This window comes from Thermobia domestica, chromosome 6, assembly GCF_964235325.1.
Source record: "Thermobia domestica chromosome 6, izTheDome1.hap1.1, whole genome shotgun sequence".
Classification (NCBI taxonomy): domain Eukaryota; kingdom Metazoa; phylum Arthropoda; class Insecta; order Zygentoma; family Lepismatidae; genus Thermobia; species Thermobia domestica.
This window is the reverse complement of record NC_137459.1, coordinates 80438152-80462501: the sequence shown is the minus strand read 5'-3', so window position 1 is coordinate 80462501 and position 24350 is coordinate 80438152. Positions and strand designations below refer to the sequence as shown.

At 35.6% G+C, this 24350-nt stretch overlaps 1 protein-coding gene across 5 annotated transcripts in view; it reads right to left on the bottom strand.

The window, feature by feature from the left end:
- Positions 1–24350, bottom strand: part of LOC145688072 (cell adhesion molecule Dscam1-like) — a 1774182-nt gene that overhangs the window by 657625 nt on the left and 1092207 nt on the right. For all 5 annotated transcript variants that reach the window (XR_014131839.1, XR_014131838.1, XM_081761792.1 and 2 more), the window contains exon 8: positions 10507–10668. Coding sequence is in view for 3 of the 5 variants with exons in the window: in XM_081761792.1 (XP_081617918.1) it covers positions 10507–10668 (162 nt within the window). In the remaining 2 variants the exon portion in view is untranslated. The remainder of the gene's footprint in view (positions 1–10506; positions 10669–24350) is intronic.

Genomic DNA, 24350 nt, shown 5'->3' with positions numbered 1-24350 from the left:
AAGATAGAAAAAGAGAAAGATGATATATCTGCCACAAGAATGGCAATAAATATCAAACAATGTTTATTGAGTGCAAAAGGTTTGTGTGTAATATCCATTGTAGAAAAGAAGTTGTTTTAAAATGCACTTCATGTAATGAAAAGGTAGAATACAAGGTGCTGTTTTCAACTGTACTTCAAATTTGTTCCACAGAAATTATACTAATTTTACCATCTTATGTTCTATAGGGAAATGAACGTTCAGAAAATAAATATTCGTAAGTTTAGCGAATGTACTATGCCTATTTTTTCATTGGAAACCAAAAGTCACCTATTGTAGGTTAGATTAGGTTAAGATATTTTCGATTACGATATTTTTGCGCTTAGGCCTAGTATATATTTTGATAGATAGACAAGATCAACAGTGGCGGGTCTAGCCTGGGGTCGGGGAGCCTAGCCCCCTCATCTTTTTGAGTGCGAAAAAATAATTAAATATATTATTTATAATATCCTGGGTTCTGGCTGTCCCCACTTTTTACCTTGTAGATCCGCCACTGAAGACGAACATGCTCATCACTAATATCAAATTTTAAAATAATTGGAAATCTAGTAATAATACTATGGTTTCCTTTAAAAAAATATTGAAGGGTCAAAGTGATCCTATATTCGTCAGAAGCGTTATTTCTAGTATCTTCGCTGTGCGAGTGTTAACGTACATCTTTCATGTGGGAGAGCCGGGTTTGGTTCCTGGAGGGGGATCATGTGGTTTGGATCACACTTTTGGTCCACCTATCATATAGTCTCGCCGCTGAAAGCGACCATAAACTCTAAATCAAAATCAAATCTAATATCCAACAAAACACACACACACACAATGCACTATATAAACCTAAGTATGCTTAATACTCCCTGTATAACTCAGGGAAATGTGTTATAACGGATTGGGGAGAACGAACTCTCTGAGGGTTTCGTCTACAAGTGAAAGAAAGCCACATGCCAAATTTCATCAAAATTTATAAGTTTTACGAGAGTACTAGAGTTATCGTAGAACAGTCGGATAGATACATAAATGTCAATCGGGACAAATAGCTTCGTTCAGGCTTGCTTCAACTATATTGTCAAAATTTAACACAAATTATGAGTGCAAAACTTACAAGAAACATCATCTTACTGACCCAAACCTATTCCAATTACATTCGGCAGACGGATAGACGTAAAATAAGTTAATACGTGCATTTTTTTCAATTCTGCAGAAAAACGGTTATTGAACACAGAAGTCCCTCCTAGAAACTTAAAATTCGACACCAAGAGCACAAAAAGTACATATCGAAGCGAACAAAATTGCACACGAATATAGTAGATATAAAATAGGAACTCATGCATTCCCTTGTATTTTCCTTGACAAAATGGTTGAGCGGGGCAGAGACCATTCCAAACTTACCAAATGAGGCCATACGGAGCTATCTAGCTGTTCAGCAACTGACCGGAAGAAGTTTATATTAATTTTTATTCTAGGCTATAGGACTACCGAGTACATAGAAGGAGTGGAGAATAGATAATAACAGCTAAATATCGCTCTGAATACGGTAATTACAAGTACAATGGTCTAAGCCTAGGTGTGTACGCTGCACTAAAAACTACGTCTTTGCTTGTTTTCATTATCATCGTCTTATAGACATTAAATTCACTTACAGTAGAGCGTTGATTATCCGAAGTAATTGGGGGACATGGGTGTTCGGAAAACTGGTTTGTTCGGATAATCGAACTGTACATGTTTATTTGCCAAAAAGAAGTACTGTACAGTAAGTTTATTCATAAAGACAGGCATCTCTTTAAGTATTACAAAGTAACGTACAAAGGCAACTTTAGTAGGAATATATAGTATGTGGTACAGTTTATTAAACAAAAATATGTACATATTACATACGCATGTTGCTGGCGGCTTGGCCGGTCAGCAGCGCCTTATGAAGGCCCCATTAGAAGCAATGTTCCGCCAGCGGTGGCTCAGTGCGGCGACTACTGTGGGTAACTTGGTTTGGGAGTGAGGGGGATGATGGACGGTAGGGTGGGAGAGTAACAGGTGCGAGCGAGTACACAGTTCGGTTAAGCGGTCGTTCGGTTGACCGACGTTCGGATAATCGACGCTCTACTGTACTTCTTCCTCTTCTTCACGCTAGCTACCACATTTCTTCGGCCAGAGCTTGCACTCAAAATAACATTATTTTTGTAGAAAATAAATAAATAAAGCAGGTATTAACTTATGTTATGTATAATATGTACCTATCAAATTTGATTACAATCGGCTTGTATTACTAAGGTGACGATTATGTTGATATTCAGAAATACTTATAAAACTTCACGGATAATCAAGTCAAGAGGAAAGAAATCTTCCGAAAATATATTGACTACATGCGTACAAAATTGAACCTAAACAGAAACATGTTTAGAAGACGGCCATCTAACATGCTTTAATTTCATGCAGGGAAATCCTCTTTATTTTAAACATTTACTTCCTATATTCTTAGTACAACTAAATACGAAAAAAAAAAAATCTGAGCCAGAACAATACTCAGCATACATCAGAATTGCATTAGGCTTTCTAGTTGCTGCAAAATTAACTTTTTTTTAAAATTTTTTTATGTGCCAAAGTGTCTAGTATTTCATGTTCACTATTTTAGCGATAATAACCCTATCTCTGTATAAATGTTGAGTTTTCTGAATCAGCAGGAGCATAGGGAAAAATGTAAATGGTTGGTGAAAAAAAAAACTACCCTTCTGTTTTATTCCTCGTTAATACAATTTATAATTTAAGAACGGATATGCCACAAATATACAAAAAATACACAATCAAACGACTTCAGACATCAAATCAACTATTACTGATTTATCGAGATGTTAAAACATTTCCCTCCTGGCTCAATAATGAAGAACTCCCGTTGAAACCATGTGGTAGTCAATGTTCTCACTCCAATATGTTGAGGTTTGCTCATACAAATTTTAAAGCTGTAGAAAATCAATTGAACGAACACATGTTTCGCTGGGATTTCATTGAATTCATATTTAACATATCATAATTAAGTTTGCCATTTTTGCACCCTCTACTGTCTCTCTGATTCAAAGTTCGATTCTGTTTAGTTTACCTGCTGGAAAACAAACGTCTAATTTTCAGCCAATATGGTGACGTATGTCAAATATTTATACCAGAAATAATGAATACATATTTATTTATTTATTTATTTATTTTTTTGCTTAAAAATATCACAATATATGCACACTTTTATTTAAAACTATCGAAATACTTATCTGTGTTTAAAGTACCATATTATCTTAAGATAAACTACTTCCTTCTCCAGGAAGATAAACTCTAATAATAATTTGATCTGAAATGAGTAACTCAATTGGACAGGACAATTAATATATATATATATATATATGCCATTGCAATTACTGTAAGTATAGGATCTGGCACAAGTATCTCCCGTATTTGGAGAGGGCGCTGTGTCAGTTGTAGTAGGGACGGTAACAACGCCGGAAAATGTGGCGCGTGTAAGAGCGTCCATCCAGCAATCTTCAAAGTCAGCAGTACTCAAACAGTCTGCTCGCGTTGCCTTCTGGGACCCATGGACCAAACTTGTAGTGCTTCTCAAGTTGATGGAGGTGTTGCGGAATATTTTCTCCACTCACACTGAATTGTAGTCCCAGTTCCTCACATGTATGACCACTGTTCGCTTCAATTGCTGATTGAAGATCTTCATTTTGTGCATGTGTTGGTCTTCCAGCACGTGATGCGTCTTTGAGTATTCGTCACCGTCCTTAAACTTGTTAAACCACCACTGCATTGTCCGCGTAATCATGACACTCTCACCAAAGGCCTGACATATCTTCCACCCCGCTACAGCTGTGTTTGACCTCAGTTTGAACTCGTACAGCGTGCACGCCCTTATGATGGTCTGTGGAGGTCCCATGTTCATTCTGTTCTTACGCAAGTTCACGTTGTAACTGAACTACCACAACCAGATACTATGTTGGATATACCCACACCAACAACTGACCTTCGCCTTATCTCCATTTGCATTCAACTCACGGCATGTGGGCCAATTGAACACAGACCTCCACAAAATGCGACAGAACTTTCTTGGTTTCTTTTATATATCAGATACACATATACAGATACATATAAATCAGACAACTATACTTTTCAATATATATGAGATATCAATATATATATATATATATATATATATATATATATATATATATATATATATATATATATATATATATATCATACTTTCATAAAGCATGGTGTAGCTTCTTACATGTTTCTCAATGAATCCTGTTGCTGGGATTGACAAGAGAACTGACAATTTGAAATTGCATATAGAATGGGAGTGAAATCAATCAAGAACAGAAAGGTAAATTAACCTGTCGATTAAATGTTCCATAAAAAACTTCGTAAATTTTTGGGATGTGCATGATACATAACACAAGTTTCATTTAAGATTTAAAACTTACCTCAATTGTTGGGTTGCTATTAGCGATAAAGAAAAGGGCTTAATTCACCACTTAGAAATTATTAGATGTTTTATAGTATGCACTTTATTTGATGTACGTACCTAATGCGGTATATTTTGAAACTAGTTTGAGAACAGGAATGGAGTTATCTCGTCTTTAAAAAAAATATACATATGAGGAGATGCCAACAGAAAGAGTATACGTCATCAAAAATTATAAATTGAAATTCCAATTGAATACCTATATATATGTCGAATACGATACATAGTTCGAACCAGATAAATGTTTGTACCCTATATTATGGCTCCTAAAGATTCTAGTTTGAACATAATTTTATCATGGTCTTACAGGGTGTTTTACCATATTACTGAAAAAAATGTTTCAGGTGGGCATGCAGCTTTTGGAAACGTAACTTTTCCCACACAAATTTTCTAGAAATTATCAGACATATACAAAATGTGAATTACATTTTCATTACTTAGGGCCTGTTGCTTAGGGTTTGCGTCAGTCAAGGAAAATGCCCTCCCTGTTGGTTTAGTGGGCCTCCAGTGCACGAGATCTTTAGTTTGATTCCTGGTGGGGGAAGATTGAAGCATTATGGTGATTCGGATTACATCTTAAACTGTAAGTCTACGTTTAAGGTGGACTAACTGCTGTTGAAATAAAAAAAAACTAAAAAAAAACTAAACTAAACTTCAAGAAAAAATGTCGAGGAAGGTGCACCTTAAACTTATATATATATATATATATATATATATATATATATATATATATATATATATATATATATATATATATATATAGGTATATATATATATATACTAGCAGCGTTCACCCCGCTTCGCTGCGGTCACCCCCGAACGCAATAAACTTTGTTACTTAGATAATTTTTACTTTTTCGCTTTCAAGTGATATGATAAAAACCATTATAACGCCTGTCATGTATGTTAACCCGCCGAGTGGCACGGTCATGCGGGTTGCATATAAATACGTTTATTTTTATACCTATGATGAACTAACAAAGGATTTGTACGTAATGGACACCTGAATGGTCAATTATCTCAAGACACTGGTAATTGAAAATTAAAGTGATATGATAAAAACCATCTAGGGTCCAAATCCTAATAACCCCCCAAAAATAAAAGAAATTGGTTCAGCCGTATTAGCGTGATGAGCGGACAAAGGATTTGTACGTTCTCTTTTATATATATAGATATATATATATATATCGTGATAGATTTTAGAAACAAATACGTGGAATGTGTTTCCAATTGTTGAAAACTTCCAAATTAAATATAAAATATTTAATTTGCTTCTTTAGTGTACATCACCAGTAGCAAAAAAAAAAAAAAAAAAAAAAAAAAAAGTATGATGATAATGTATGTAATTTCATAATTGATTCCTGTCTGAAATAGTGTCTTCCCATGAATTTTGTCTCAAAATGAAATAAATGGCCCACTGTAAAACCAGGCAAACTTTAAGGAACTTGGTAACTTCTTTAATGAGGGTTTGAAACAGCACTTTGCGGAGTGTGTTGAAGGCATAAGTAATCTTGTATTCTAGATGCTGTCAAAAGAACTTGCCTCAACAGCAAAGAGCAGAGAAGAGTCGAAGAGTTCTGTCTCCTGAGTACTGAAAGCTCGCGCGCCTTAGATAAGAGCCCACAGTGATGCGGGAGGCAACAAATACAGCCTTCTCGCCCCCTCATTGACACTCTCATGAGAGGTGTTAATGGACCACAGCGGTGAACACAACGTTCTGTTAACAGATATTATGTCTGGTCAAATACACTTAGCGAAGCTCGAAGAAACTCCTGCTATAAATAGACATCTTTAAGAAATATACATCGTTGTTCTATATAGAATCTACGGTATCACAAATTAGAAATTTAACATACTATTTCATTTATACGTTCTTTACAAATTTATCGTTATATTTTTTGTATATATTTTATTTAGTATACGTAGGTATAATACTGCATTGAAAACTTAACAAAAATATTGCATTACACTAATGCAAATATAGTCCAGGTGTTAGTTGTTTGTTTTATTAGATTAGATGTTAGTTTATAATTTACTAATAAACTATTATAAATTTTTAAATAAAGGGGTGCAGATGAGGATGAGAATTGATAATTTATGTGTAACTACTATAGTGAAATGTTATGTTTTAATACATAAATGAAATTTAATTATTTTAAATTAACAAAATACTGATTAGATTAGATAAAAGGTCAAATAAATAGAGAAGAAGAAATGTAATTAAAATAATAGGAATGAGCGCATATTTTAGTTATTTTAGCTTTGCTGACATTTAGCTGCGAAGAATGATGAATTGATATTTTTCGAAGTATTTTTTCTCTCTTTTTTTTAATTTTGGCTGAAAGAAATTAATTGAAGAAATTAAATGGCGTTGACGACTAGACTTTTATTTCGTTAAATTTCCTAGGGGCAATGAATGGAATTTTGAAGTAGTTTGATGATATTTGCTGGATGGTGGACTTTTTATTGTATGGACTGTTTTTGCTGCATTGAACTTCCAGCGCTTCTGGGTCCTGAATGATGGCTTGGAGTTAGCCTCTGGCTCCAATGTGATTGAGTGTGTTTTGTTTATTATTATTATTATTTTTTGTTGCACACTTGACTTGCTATTTATGGCTATCAACTTGAAACGTGTTTTCATTAGCTTTGTCAAGGAAGGGCTTTGACGTTGGAAATTATTTAATTAGAAGGCTTCTGTAATTTAATGGAATGTAATATAATGGTTTAAAAAAATGTTTTCATTTATTGGTTAATTTACAAAACAGCGAAGTATATATAATATTTTACACATATTTGTTAAATAATGTACATTTAAATTTAAATGTTGTATAAATCTACATTAATAAATTTAATAAAATTTAAAATATTTTAATAATTTAATATTAAATTATTTTATTTAAATACAGTAGTTTAATAAATTGTAATACTAATATATTTTTCGGCTATTTTATAAGTACTGTACATTCGTATGGAGTATTGCAAAACATTATAAATTGCTAAAATTTGTGTATTTGATGTACGAACAATTTAAATATGGATTCGTACTTCTTTATTCGGTCTTCAATGTATGTATATTGCATTTCAGTTTATATGCCATACACAAATTTGAAATCAAGCTTGTACAACCAGAAATTCTGAATCTCCTGTTTACTTCTTCCAAATAATATAGCCTGATTCTCTCAAATATTGCCATCTAATTTATTCCGAACTGAATTCATATTGTTTGGGGAAAATTATGATAATCATCTTTTTTCATTATGACAATTCGGGACACACATGAGTGCTAAAATCAACAACTAATCCTTTAAGTGTGGCAGGTATCATCACACATAAAATTTTAAATATCAATATGAATTACGATATACAAATATTGTTTTTAAAAAATAGTGTCCTTTCCAGTATAAATTTATTTGTGTTCAGTTCAGCAGTTCTCGTGAAAAAGCTTGATTTTTTTTTTTTTTTAATATATAATTTACATCATGCGATTATCAGGTTTCTACTCCATATTTGTTAAAGTATGTTGAATTAGATTTAAGATAAAATAAAAATATATAGAAAGAGGTAATTTATTGCAATCTCTTCAAACAACATTATTCTTCTTGCATTTTCTTAATATGTACAATGCACTGCTCTGTGCGGCAAGGTAAGCGACTAAAGCTTAATGAATCTTATTTGAATTATTCTTATTTGTTATAGGTGTTCATGAACAAAGATGACAGCAGCACAAGGGAGAGCGCAGTGTGCGATGCTGTTGGTTGAGATTAAATCACCAATTACGTTGGAAAGAAACTTCAGTCGAAAGTACTAACAGGACCTGCCAGACGTCAAACCCATTAAAACATGGTTTGAGAAGTTTTTTTAGCCACGGGGAGTGACAACCGATAGCCTGGCTCAGGCAAAGCACGAACGTCTGAGGAAACTGTGGATGAAATCAGGGAGGCCTTCCCTAGAAACCCAACAAAGTTAGTTCTCAGAGCATCACGCGAGTTGAACATCCCACGTTCAACGGTTCATATGGTGCTCCATAAAATACTGCGTCTGTAAGCATATAAGGTGCAAATCGTTCAGGCGCTACAGCCCGATGACCTACCAAAATGAACGAGATTTGCAATGGAGATTTTGGAACTGATCGACGATTATCCCGATTACTTGGGAAGGGTGATTTTCAGTGATGAGGCAACCTTCCACACATCAGGGAAGGTGAATCGTCAAAATGTGCGCATTTGGGGTTTCAAAACCCCATACGTTGTTTGTGAATGCCAGATATAGCGAAAAAGTGAATGTGTGGTGTGCTTTGGGACGCAAGAGAATTGTCGGACCATTTTCCTTCATAGAACACACAATAACTGGAAATGTTTATCTGGACATGCTTGAACACTTTGCCTTTCCACAGCTACTCCCTTTGCAACCAAACGTGATATTCCAAGAGAATGGTGCCACATCGCACTGGTGTTTAGATGTTCGTACGGCTTTAGACTGAACGATTCCACAATGATGGATTGGACGCGATGGACCCACTCCTTGGCCACCTCGATCTCCAGACATTACCCCTATGGATTTCTTCTTATGGGGCTATGTCAAAGTTAAAGTCTACGCCACATCTGTACGTGATATTCGTGCTCTTCATCACGAAATTGAAGAAGCCATCAACTCGATTACATCGGACATGCTACACAGCACGCGGCATTAGACTGAATATCGACTGGACATTAGAGGACGCCAGTTCAGATCCCTCAGATTCAGTTCACGGCCCACCAACTTCTACAGAGATGGAATCTATGGCCTTCCAGAACGTTGGGAGAAGGTCGTCGATGCTCATGGGGACTATTTTTGCTCTTTCAGGTACGTGTTTTGTGACATATCAATGTTCAGAAGTGGTGGGTGAAACAGCGACAGAACTTTCTTGGTTACATTTGTAATTATCGAAGTCAAGTCATAAAATTTTGTTAATTTAGTTATTTTGGTTTCAAAGTTATACTGATAGATGACTGAATAAATATTTTGAAAGGAAAGTGTTGAAGGAATCAAATGGTACGAAAGCAGGAAAAGGAACAGGCGAATGGTTCAGATTACCTATCAAAATTTCGACAATATTTACTCGTGAACGAGCACAACTGAAATATTTAAAAACATACATTTGAAACAACAACACAGTGGGATTTAGGATTTGGATTTCTGGGCTTTCAGCATCTAAGGCCATTTAGCCCTTCACGATTTGAGGGATGACGTCCCTCGGCGAGCACGCAATCCAGGGAAAGGGAAGGAAGCAAGCGGCCTGGGACCTATAAGTTAGGTACCACCCCGGAATTTGCCTGGTGTGAATGAGTAAAACCCAGGAAAATCTCATTCAGGGTGGCTGGCCTGAAAAAGCTCTTACACTTCTTCGACGGAGTGACCCCACCGGGAATTGAACCCGGGACCGCTCGCACCGAAGGCGAGAGCGTTAGCGACTACAACAACACAGTGGGATAACGACTCTAATGAATAATGTACAGTGTATTAATTTAGATGTATGAAGAAAAATATCTTTCAGAAAGCCGACAAGAACATGGATGAACCGTTAGGGAGATACATGTACGTATTAACAATCATATTTTAAATGACTTAGAATAGGTTAATTTTTAAGGTTTGTTTCTTCTGTGATGAACTTGTGGTTTCTTTAACCGCGGATGTAGGAATTACAAATATGAGCGGTTCGGGGGAAGGCAATTTTAAGTGACATTTTCATACTTTCGAGTAAACTGGAAACGGAAGTTTAACATTCTCATGCAATGCAATGGATAACAACATACCAAACAAACTACCCCTGCCATTTGCAGGTTCATTTCCGAAATTAAACTGCATGCATATTATTCTGCGGTCTGATCCTAACCCATTCATCCTAACAAATCAATTTATCAGAAAATGAAGCTTAAAATTGTCTTCCCAGAGTCGCTCATATATCTTCTACATGACCAAGAATGTGTGCTTACCTGATTGGATATCCGTGACGATGACTTCTTCAGATCCACGGAGCCATGAAGTTACAACGACATATTCTCTTACAAATGATGGGATATGGCATTTAAGTACGGCTGTGTTACCACGAATTACAAATTCGTCATATACTTGGACTTCGTAGTATTGCTTGACAACTGAAAAATACAAGAAAAGAAAAATATATTAGCAGGATGCTAAATTTCATTTCATAATTTGAACATTTACTTTTTTTTTCTTTCTCAAATGTATACATCTGTACATCAGACAATAAAATGGATTAGACGAATATCGCAAACCGGTCCCGAAGGAGCATAACATTCGTAAAGAGACCAACATAAACACTTGAGCTTAATGCATTATTTGTGACTAACTGTGTTTATATAACTAGCTCAAGCGATTCGAGATGAGAAAGAACTTACGGCATTAGGCGGAGGGAGATGTTGGGATCGGAGGTGCAAGAATAAATAATACACAGGGTGTTTCAAAACAACAACGACAACGTTTGGGACTTGATTCCTGACACCAAAATAAGACGAAAAGTATATTCTCTGACGCCAAAATAACTCCGAAAGGAAGCATTTGTGCACTCAGGTTGGTCTATACTTTTTTGTCTTATCTTGGTGTCAGGAATCACCTCCCAAACGTTGTCGGTGTTGTTTTGAAACACCCTGTATAACAAATGGAAAACTATTACAGTGAAAACAATGCATCGACCTTTGTTTCAAGATGGAAAGTAAGAAATAGCTGTTTAGTCGGTGGCCTTACTTTTTTGTTATTACATCTGTGATCTGAAGACTTCCGACTAGATGGTTATTTCTTAGTTTTAAGTTCGGAACAAAATACGACAGATTATTTTCACGTTGTCGATTTTTTTATTTGTTAACTAAGTATTCTTTTTTTTGTAAAAAAAATACAAATACTTCTGTTTTACTTTTCTATTCTATATAAGGCTACAAAATAAGCCCTGATGATTGGCTGACGCCCCGGGCCAAATCGCTTAAGCTAGAAACTAGAAACTTTTACGTTGCACAGAATTTGTGACGTAAGATACCAAAGAGGGAGAATTTTTACATAATCGACCAGAAACGGGAGGAAACAGAGTTGGAAGTTATTATATTAACATGTCCATATATTCGAATGTCTGAAGAATATATTCATAACATCTGGTACATAAGCTTTACATTTAAAATAATCAAATGCTTGCTTCGGCGCATATATAGTGATTGCCAAAAGTCTGTGCACACTATTGATTTTTCAGAATTTTCCAAATAAAAAAAAGAACACTGTGCCCATGCTAAACCATGTTTATTGGACTCAATTTAAAAAAAAAATGAGCAACGTTATTCTTATACGGATAGAAAATGCATGGTCTTGTTGATATTGAGAGAAATTTGTTGAAGAAAGCTGCTTGGCAATAAATAGATGACCAATGAACAGGCAGCTAATGTCACGCTTTGTTTGATATGCATCGTTTGAAGGACACTTAGAGGTGTGTGTATGAACCCTTGTCGGTAGTTGTCCCTTTACTTCAACAAACAGTTGCGTACGCGCAAATCAATCATGCCGTAATATGAGCAAAATTGGATGCAAATCTGTGACATGCGACCTTATTATTTTCATTTGCGTGAACCAGTTGAATAATATGATGAACATGCGTATACTGTAAAATGCAGAAAAGTAACTGTTAGCTAATTGCTGGAGCTCGTGTTCAGATGGTTGTTTTAAGAAAAATAGGGTCATTCTCTTTGAACCACCGCTCAGTGATCGGACGGAGAAGTGTGTCAGACTCTTGAAACATAGTCAGAAAGTGGTGTAAATATTGCACGAATACACACTGATCGTCCAAAGATAACAATTTCCCTTAAGGACAAATTCACTAAACAAAAAAAAAAAAAAAAAAAAAAAAAAGCAAACAGATATACCTTAACCGTTACGGAATAATCAATAGAACAATGAAAAGGCCATTTCCAATCGGTATCAAATGGGACAGTGGCCAGCGCCTTCAGATCTTTGGTCTTTGGATCTAGTGCTTTTGGGTAGGACTGCAGTAAAGAAACCAATCCTTCAAGCAAGACGCCTTACAAAAAGATACTCCTGGGCAAAGAAACAAAATTAAACAAATAGAATAAAATGAGTAAAATAAAATAAAGACTGGAACTATGAACAACGGAAGAGGGGATTCTGGACCGACGAATTTAAATTTCAACTTTTCGCCTTCCAATGCTAGAAGTTTGTGCGTCAGCTTTCCGAAGAGAGCTTTTACTCTGATCCTGTAATGTCTACAGCAGGGCACGGACAAGATAGGTTTACTGCTTGGGGATGCTTTATAGATTACCAAGTTGATAGTTTAGTTCGAACTAACTAAATACTGGACAAAAGTGTGTTTCACGAAATTTCAGTGAGGCATGGGATTTCATCAGAAACTTGAATTTTGGGCACTACAACAGGATTACTGCCCCAAGCATTACTCGAAGCTATTCAGTAATTGTCTCAATGCAAATAAGACGCTTACATCACGAACAAATGGAATAGTCGCCACTGCTACTGGATTTGCTATCCATCGAGATCTTGCAAGATGAACTTCACTGAACAGTCTTGAAATGAATGCCAACGAATACTGAAGGCCTTCGGAAAGTTCTTCCGAGCTACTGGAATTGCAAAACTATATAAGTAAAGCTCTTATCAAGGCTAATGATCGGCATTTATTGAACACAAACGTACTCAATAAATTTGCCTTACTGTTAGTAGAAACATGACCATACATTTTAATTTCTTTATATGAGCAATAGCATTTATTTTACAGAACAAGTCCAACAAATTGGGTTTTGTATGGATATACGTCTTTCTTTTTCTTATTATTGTAAGAAAACAGTAGAGTGTTCCGACTTTTGACAATGACATATATATCTCGTTGAAGGTATGTAAAAGAGAAGAAAATGGGATGGGAGTTACAATTGTTGTAATAATATGGTCGTATATCGAAATTCGTTAAGATTACAGACATGTTAGAGATATGAAACTTAATATACAGGATGTTTCAAAACAACACCGACAGCGTTTGGAAAGTGATTCCTGACACCAAGATAAGACGAAAACTATAGATCAACCTGGGTGCACAAATGCTTCCTTTCGGAGTTACAGGCTGCCGAAAACATGAAAAAAATTAAGTTTAAAGATCTATAGCTCCAAAACTATGAGACTTCTCGTAGTAGGGTCAAGATTTCACTTAGGAACTAATATTTGTGCTATTTCACGAAGGATTAGGATTCTGAAAATATCCATGTTTCAGAATCCTCAGATACTCACGCAACAACTCTTATAGAGCCAGTTTGGCTACGGGCATGTAAGTTGAAGTACTGACCTCTATAAAAATAGTTGTGGAAGTATCGAAGGATTCTGAAGCATCGATATTTGGATAGCGCACATACGAGTTACTAACACCAACAATTTAAAAGAGAGTGCAGTTTGTTTTTTTAGACATATCTCTTTGAACTTACTATTGCTAAGGATTAATAAATCAAGAAATTCACTGTGTATGGAGATGGTTGCAAAAGTCTCAAATATTACACAGAAACTGCTTTTGTCCTACTTTATGATATGCACGTGGTATTCTTTTTTCTACTGATATTATAAAATATCAGACAAAATATTTATTAGTTTTACTAACACGTGTAAGACAAATTAAAAACACACAGAAGTTTTCATTGAAATAGCATATTTCTTTTCTAATTTTTAATAAGACAGGAATGCTTTGTAATGTAAATACTATTTCATAATAAAAGGTAGACAGATTATGTAGTTTAATTGCCTTGGAGTAGTTTAAGGTCAACAACCATAAACATATAACAATTCTCATATTTGTTATATGCACCGATGTTGTTGGTCGCTTCATATTCTTCCTGTTCGTTGTCAAGTAGTTATCACCACAATTGAAAAGCTTTCATGTTTCGTACATCACGTTGAAGTCGTATGTCAGCTAGGCATGTGAATGCATTGAAAAGATTATGGAGAAGCTAATAAGCCTTCGTCGCGACAGTTCATCTTTCATCCAGTGAGTCATATAGCAATGGCAACGACAGGTGTCCGTAGGTTCTTGTTATATAACTCAGGTCTTATCGCGTTCCCCATTCTTTGTCATTGTAGTTGAAAAAAAAAGAAACATGCGATATCTGTTGGTTTCACATCTCATATATCCATCCACATGAGCTTCAAAAACAACAACGTGCTTTTTTATTTTATTCAACTCGTTTCATCAATCTACATTTGAAATATATATATATATATATATATATATATATATATATATATATATATATATATAAAACTATTAGATTTATATGTAAGTTTCAGAATTTAGTTGTTTGCTTAAATTATGTGTGCTGTCATGTCAAATAACACCCAACATGGGTCTATTTTATTCGGAATATATGTAGCATGTATTGAAAATATATTCTAATGCATTTATTTCACTTAAAAAAAAAAACTATTACTAGCTGCACATCAAAATCCTTCTGTTTTTAAGCATGATGATTCCTATATATGTGCTATAAAGTATCACCATTATTTATTGGTCAAATAATGATACTGAAATAAGTTTCTGTGTAAATGTATTTTACACATTGAACATCTTCTTGTCATTTGATACTTAGCTCATTGTATATTATGAAAACTATCTTAGTGAGCTTCAAAATCGTACTATTGACTTGTACGAGGGTTGGTTTGTTTTTCAGTTCTCGATTTGGTAAGTTAACAGCTCCTATGTAGTTGCATCAGAACCATAAAGCCAACGTCATTATTAGTAAGGTATCTCAGCTTGCAGGTGGAAGAGTATAGTGTTAATGCTAATGAAATGTCTCCAAAATGGAACATTTTGTTGTGGGGTGTTCATAATCTATCTTTTTACACACTTTTTCTTTCAACTGAATAGAAAGAGTTAAGAAAATGACATTGGAGTGAATACATATAAATATAATGTGTCCTCACAAAGCAAATGGGTCCATGCAGACACATTCGTAAACTGAAGAGGTCGTTTAAAGATGACCAGCGAATATGTCCCCGAGGTACTTCGTGGAATTCATCGACTGGAAGGCCAGGACAATCCAATGTCCCAATGTGGCATGGTCCAAAAATTTAATTCGCGCAGTCCACTATCGGCCGCGTCATTATTTGCAGTCTTGGTCTGCGGTACGTACATAGGGTTCAGTCTCCAAATATCCTTTTGCATCGCATTGCTGAACATAAGAAAAATGAAATGAATTTTTTGAGTTTTACGTTCCACGGTTATGCCGGTTAGGCTAAAGGAGACGGTGATTATGAGAAATGAATGAAATGGTGGAATGAAGAAAGTGGGAGGAAATGGGAGAACCCCGAGAAATTCCACGCACACGGTGTTTGTCCACCACAAATTTCACTTGGCGGGAGCAGGGTTTGAACCCACAACCCCATGCACCAGAGGTGAACGCTCTACCACTGAGCCACCGCGGTAGAGCTTCATTTTAAATTGCATTACCTTTCACTCCATTCTCTACGACACGAGTCTGCACTTTAACTGCGTTTGATGTATTGTCATTTGTTACGGAATGTTGAATTGTGGCGGAAATGTTTATGATTAAGCATTTCGTCCAAAATACTATTCGGTACAATTAAACGTTATTTGAGATTTCCAGATATTGGCACAACACATAACGCTGAAGTTACGTAGTGTAGGAGCCTTCGAAAACCTGTTTGTTCTGACAGAAAGCCCATAGTTAATTATAAAGTTTAATCTTAGGAGAATAAGTAATAATAATTGTGACTCTGTCACGATAAACCTTTGGATTTGTAAACTGTTATTTTTCGCTCATGTTTTCAAAATGTTTAATATATTCGACTTATTTTTTTCTTTTCTGTAGAAAACCTTAAGTTAATACGAAATTGACTTACATCTTAGGAAATAAATTGAAGGGTAAGGAAAAAAAAAGAGTGTTACAAAACTGCATTTTCGAGAAAACGGCGTTTTAATATTGAAAACCGCGTAGGAAGAATAAGGTTAGTTAAATCTTCTGCCCATTTTACATGAACATTTCTACATCTAAGCATGTATGGCATCTACAGTCAAATAGTACCAAGAGTCACCAACAGATACGGCAAAGCACCCGAAAAAGCACGTACATGGACATTCGTTGTTTTTTCCCCTTATCCTTCAATTATGTTTGAGTATGTTTTTGCTCTCTCTTTAAGTGTGGGATTACTATTATGAATTAGATTTATGGGCTTTCGGCATCTATAGTCATGTTCCGTCACGTATGAGTGATGACACTCCTCAACGATCACACTGTCAGAAGAATTAGGAGGAAGAAAGGAATGCGGAGGAAAGGAAGGGACCTGGGACTATTTTGTTAGGTACCATTCCGGCATTTGCCTAGTATGAATATGGAACACCGAACAAAACCTCACTGAGGATGGTTGGACTGAAAAAGCTGTTACTTTTTTTTTCGACCGAGTGTCCCCACCGGGCTCGAATGCGTGGGCGCCTCTTTCAGTGTAGTGCAAAGCCACATGTTAAACTAAAATGCTACTACTACTACTACTACTACTATTACTACTACTACTACTACTACTACTAATAATAATAATAATAATAATAATAATAATAATAATAGAACAAGAGCACTTTAAAAGAGAAATGTCACATATTCTTGTATATTATTCCATTTCTCTTTTTCACTTATTCATTGCATAATTGTATTCCACATAATACTGACTACCTTTCCACTGCACCACTTTCATTTTTCCTCTTAAACGAGGAAAAGCGGTTGATTCTTCCCTAGTGCTGTCAACATACCATGACGTAAAGAGTAAAATTAATATAAAAAAGAGTCAGGACCCGAGAAACGGAGTAAAAAAAAAAGCTTCTCAGAATCAAATGTGTTACCTATTCATGAAAAGAGAAAGGAGTGAAAAGCTTTTTTTGTGTGTGTGTTTCATATAAAAAGAGAAAAAGAAAAGAATGAAAGGTTCGGCGTATTTAGTGGACGTGGTTCTCTTTCAGAAGAGAAAAAGAAAGTACAATTTTGCTTCGTGCTCCGCGCAGACCAAATTCTGATGAAATGAATGCTACCCGCTGAGACAAAAAAGGACGGGAGCGGAAATACCGCTTTACAAATGAAATGCCACTTTTGTTTTGTCCTGTGTGATACTTTATCACGAGATGTTTGCTGTCTCACAGAGCTGGACTTCCTTACGCTCCGCTTTTTTCTGTTTTTATCACTTCAGCTAAAATAAAAGAAACAAACAAAGAAAAAATGTGAACGAAAACAAAATCTGAAACATCAATAGTAAACGGTTTTGTACGAATATGCATCTTCTTTTTTTTTATTTATCAGCATTCAGTATGTTGTGAATTTGAAGAACGTAACACGATTCATTTAGTTTCTGGATTTAAAATTTCAATACAAATGAAGGAAAGTTTTGCGAAAAAGAACTTTATATGACTATTATTCTACTTTATTTTTTCTCTTTCTTTAAAATATCGTAAATATGAAATAAGAGTATATATCGTACAAGATCCATGAAACTTATCCAATATTGATCAACATTTAGCGCAAAGGCATATCCACACTTACTTAGTACGTAAATGAAATATTTTCCTGTTCAAATGTTTGATTTCCGAGCTACAGATGTCATATAAGCGGTTTGCATTGACACTGGTTTGTTCAGAGTTGAGTGTCCTTTTCAGTACCAAGGATATTTGAGACATCGAACTAGAGACCTGCACGGGCCGGGCCTGGCCCGAGGCCTGACTCTGCTATTTCTTTGGGCCGGGCCGGGCTTGGGCTGGCAGACACTGATTTCTCTTCACGTCGGGCCGGGCTGGGGCGACCAATTGCAATTCTTTAATAATTATTGACTTTCGTTAAACGATAATTGGAATAAAGCCAAACGTTGAAGAAGTGTGTCCGTGAAAAATGTTACAAAGAATGCAATAGCTATTTACAGTTTGTGTTGCTTAGCGGCGTCACTTTCAATATACAGGATTGCAGGCATTATGCGGTAAATTGAGCTCTGACCTTGACCTTCACTGAACTCAAAATATAACAAGAAGAGGTGGGAATGTTTTGCCTGTCGCTAAACAATATTGCCATCTTCACTTTATGCTAAAAATCAATTAAGTTAGATTTTTGTTACAGGGAATGGAGTTTTTGCTCTCTCGGTGACAGGCAAAGTTCTAGGAGGCAATGATACCATTCGGGAGCAAGCATCAAGTTGTGAACCAGAGTTTAGAAAATGTTTCTGAGGGTTAGGTTAAATTAAGTACTAAATTTTGAGAAAGATTGGGACTCGAGCTAATTTTTTAAAAAAACTATCGGGCCGGGTTCGGGCCAAAAACTTTTAAAATTTATCGGGCCCGGGCCGGGCCTGGGCCAATAATTTTAAAAACTTATCGGGCCGGGCCGGGCTCGGGCCGAAAATCTCCAAAAGTTTTCGGGCCCGGGCTGGGCCGGGCCTAGGTACGTTGGGGCCTGATTGGGCTCGGGCCGAGAAATTGGGCCCGTGCAGGTCTCTACATCGAACATCATGAGCTCTTATTAGGAATCGAACCCAAGTATCTCGCTCAACAGAAGAGTACAAAAATCATATAGCCAGAACGGAGCTCTATTTGGATCGTTTCCTGGAGTTAAAAAAGTCTCAAAATTGTGCTCCGAGGCCATGGGAGACAATGATGTTGACATAGATGACAACTTTCTTACAACGACAGTCGGAAGCAACCTATGCACACCAAGTTTGCCCACCATTAAAGCATATTAAGTGGAAGTCAGGATCGAATCATGCCTCCTCAGTATGAGGTGAGAATTCTACCACTGAGACAACGCGGACCTTTATTTCAGAAAATACAGATGACATTGAGAAAATAAAAATGTTTCAATAAGAAAGTGTAATTTATTTATTTATTTATTTATTTTTAATAAATAATTTAGTTCTTACTATACGAAGTTCACAGTTAAATGATAGGGATGTTGCTTACCACAAAATGAAGAATAACAAAACAATAAATTAAATAAACTCATTAATCATTAACAAACAATAGTATATAAATAACTTAAAGAGCCAATATATGAATAATAATCATATAAGGGGCGTATGTAAAACATTATAATTTTATATATATATATATATATATATATATATATATATATATATATATATATATATATATATATATACTTTCAATAATTCTGTACCTATGCTTGCGGGGCTCGTAAGCAATGTCGATTCTGGCAATTTCTAACATCCTACATAAAGGACCTGTTTGAAAATATTATTTCCATATTCTTAGTTGATTTTTATTTACAGTTTCGTGAAGGGTGATTTTGAATGGATAATCTAATCTAATATAAATAAAATAAAGAGATTGTTTGGGTGTTTGTCTGTATGTCTGTCTGTGTGCGGCCTGGAGAGCAGACGAGTGGAGCGAGAGTTACCAAATATTGGTCAGGGGTACCTTGGTCCAGGCCCCAGATCAAGACGAAGTGTTTTTTTTAACTTTCGAACCAGGGGGTCTCAGGAGGGGGCGTTTACCGGGACTGGCCTGGGGAACATACAACTGGACCGAGAGTTACCAAAGTTTGGCCACGGATACCTTGGTTCAGGTCCCAGACCAAGACGATACGTTTTTGTCAAAATTCGAACCATGGGGGGCGTTTAATGAGACATGTAAAAGTAATCAAAAATGACAGATATTAGTATCAAATCCATAGTTTTTGCGGTCGCTGAGATCAATGGTGACATTTTCATTAGCGATGACTTGCAAATTCAGCTACCATTGTATGTGGGCAACGGTCAGATGTGGGGGGAGGATACCGAGAGATGTCAAAATTATCTAAATGACCGATATTAGTATCAAATCCATAGCTTTCGTGGTCGCTGAGCTCAATGGTGAAACTTAAGATCGCGTTTACTTCGAAATTTAGCCTCAATCAGCTTAGGAACGGGGCCATAATAGAGAGGTCATCGAGACATGTAAAAGTAATCCATAATTGTGGGCCGGGGATCACCGGAGGGATACCGAGACATTTAAAATATTTCAAAATGGCCGATATTAGTGTCAAATATATAGTTGTGGCGGTCGGTGCAATGGCTGGTGAAACTCCCATTAGCGTTGACTTCCAAATACAGCCCCCATCGACTGTAAGCCTCAGGCGTTTTTTTTTTTCTTTAACAATTAGAACCAGGGGGTTTCAGAGGACATTTAAAGGGATATGTATAAGTAGTAGCAAATGACCGATATGTTTTCGCTGTTCACTTTGTTTACAGATATTTTATCTGACCCATGCAAAGAATGGATATATTCAGCTAGTATAGAATATATATATATATATATATATATATATATATATATATATATATATATATATATATTAAAGTGCTAGGTTTATATGTTTGTTGTCAAGAAAAGTTATATCTTTGTGGAACTTTCTATGTTTGTAGCAAATTCATTTGACAATGATATCTAGGAAACGACAAGCTTTAAAAAGATGCTGTTTTCTCTGATCAATTGCAACTTTTTGTAGATTGTTCAGTTCTAATTGAATACTTGAAAAATAATCGTAATTTCTTTATTACATTTTTAGGGGTACATTGGAAGTATTGAAATTAAAACAAAAAATCATATCATGCAAATTATACATCTCAACACAACACAGTTGCATGCGTGGGTTGTATATCTCTCATGCCTTTGATTCATGACTGAACGATAATGAAAACCGAACGATGACCATTTATTTCTCCAGTCTAAATGAATCTTTACTGTTTGTAATGTTTTCCCCAATTGTAGAAGGCCGATGACCTTCTCCATCATCTGCATATCGAAATGCAGATGAGGGGCACATTTGCATATGTATATGTAAATATGACAATTTTGTGGTATATTTAATTGCTTAACATTAGCATATTCTATGCATATTATTTTAATATTATTAGTAATGAAGTGTAAAACACCTAGCATAGTACGTAAATATTAATACAATATTGTATTATATTGTATTTATTTCATTTGTGTTTATTTCAGTTATAGGCATTATATAGTGTATTAATGGGTTGCATATAATTACTGCGTCGTTGCATAATGCATAGCTTACAGGGGATTATGGAAGAAATTGATATTAATGCAGAGATGAAGGATTAATTAAATAGGAAATGAGCAGATTCTATAGGAATCATATATGAATTTCAGAACGCTGGAAGAGAGCGAACGCTGAGAGAAGTTTTTTTTTTCTTTCCCGACTTGCTGTCGCCTAGACTACTAGATGTGAGGTCTCTCACAACTCAACATGGAAAGAAATAACCAGAATAGGAACTAAATAAGTATCCTTATACACAGGAAGTAGCCTACGGACTTCCTTGGTGGAACTACACTGAGTTTGATACAGTGTGTTGAAACACAGCGTTTGTATTGTTTCAAATGCCATAAACTTTTTCGCTTCTACATGCGAAATTTTAGTTTTCTATAGGTGTGATTTCCAATGCAGCGAGCTCAAGCGTCATTTCCTCCCCCCTTCTCACCAGAGACCAGTAAACCTGGCTAGCGAGTCTTTAGTTAGTTCCCGAAATGCAACACCAATTTGAAAATGTATACTCTGATTTGACTTATTTTCTGTGTTTAATATTAATATTTACGTACTAAGCAAAACACGTTCTTGGAAATACCGCATAAAATTCTGATTTATTTTATCAGCGTGTTTCCCTTATCGAACAAGACACTTGGATCTTGTATTTGTGAAAAATAAATAATTTACAAAGATGTTTCCTCAATCTCTCCCCAAGCAAACATGGCTGCATTAGTAGCAGACAGTTTTGAAAGACAGCCACAGGAATTGGGTGTACTGCTGCTTCTGAGAGAGATGACAGTTCATAAATTGTATAAATATGTATTCTTTGTATATTTTCCTTTATGTTTATGTATAATAACATATGTTTCTTATATTTAATTTATGTGTAACAAGTGAAGAAAAACCAAGATGTATTAAAAACTCTCATAGTTTCTGCTGGGAGCAAAAGCTTCAGTGTTGGCCGTCCTTGAAGTAGGGGCAGCACGTGTCAGCAAAGAAAGGGTGAATGTGGCTACGGATGGTAGCTGAAAATGTGTATTGGCAGGTCGGACCACCAACAATATCGCCGCAAGGCAGAGAACCCTTTGTCATAGGTTTCTTGCGGAAGCGAGTTTCTTCGTTTCCTTGTTTTAGGTAAAGACATATACTCGTTTTCATGAGAGAACGAGGTAGTTCAAGCTAGAATCGAGAGGCGACAAGATATAGTTTTTCGGTTACAAGGAAGTCACCTGACTTCTCTTACAGTGAATTTTGATACCCGGGACAAGGTGAGAACAAAGTGTTTCCGGTTCCCCTGGATGGTCCTGTTAACAACTGTATACGCGAGTGTGTCGAACTCAGTTTTTCTATATGAAGTTATAATCATTTTACAGAATGTGTAAGATCTGCACATATCTGTAGTAAATACATCACAGTGGTGATTATTAAATCTAGCAGAAATATGAAAGTAAACTTTTACGTTCAGTGAATCTTCACTCATTCTCTGAGTGCTAATGGACACTCAATAGAGACCACGTAGTTTAAATCTCATCGAACATCCCAATTTTAATATGGGAAAACCCAGTTCTTCCAAGATGGAAGAAATATATAACTTAAGATATCTCAAGTTGAGATATTAAACAGAGGCCGGTAACGCCTTTAAGCCGTGCCTGTCCTTGGACATTTAGAACAAGGCTTCAAGCAACTATTTTGCTTGTTTATAGGAGCTACTAAAAGTTCCCGCATAAAACATCAGTATTCCTGTGTACCATATCTAATACAGAACATTTTACTTCGCAGTGGAATGAGAATCTAGAAGGATACTGTGACATTCAACTTAGAACTTGTGTACGTCGAGTGAATATCTGAACAGTGAATCAGCATATTAATTTTGTTTTATTGCTTCTTCAATCTGTGTTGTTTATATTCACAAATAGTGAAATAGGTTTTCAGTGAAATACATCTCTCCTCTAAAAACTGTTAGAGACTAGAAACTCACGAATATGAGGAGATAAAGAAAGTTGTATATATATATATATATATATATATATATATATATATATATATATATATATATTTATTAATCTTATTAAAGGTCAGACAGACCTTTCTAACTTCAGGTTCATCCTACGTTATTTTTTTTTAAAGAAATGAAATTGGCTTTAAAATATAAAGTGCATCAATATGTATTAAAGTGTGTGTGTGTAGTGCACTACGTAAAGGTGATAAATATTTAGTGTATTGAAGTGTGGATCTCTTCACATCTACATATCTATGTTCCTGGTTCCTATGTGGAAAATAAAACTGCCAGCTCTTACCAGAACAAATGTCTATTCAATTTGCTGTAGGGTGAGTACCTGTGCTAATGATATGTTTGTTTTCAGGAGTGAGATTCAAGGAGGCATTTTCCCCTTGATTGTGTATGTTTGACCACCTCTCTGTATGGGGGCTCAGAGAGAATATTCTGCCCAAGGAACCAAATAACAGCCATGAGATAGTGAGCTCAAATACAGGCTGCTACCTGTAAAATTTTTAAAATAATATTTTTTTTTAACCTTAATTGAAAATTAAAACTGACTCACTATTGTAGCATCTTTGAGCATGGCTGTTATGCAGATGGCCCTGAGATCTGCTGTTCCAACAACTAAATAATATTGCTCTACCGACTTCATAAGGGAGTGGCGGCCCTTATAGGAGAGAACTTTATCTCCAAGAGGGAAGAAATCATTTTTACATAGTTGTAATTTGCATTCTATGCAAATATTGCAGTT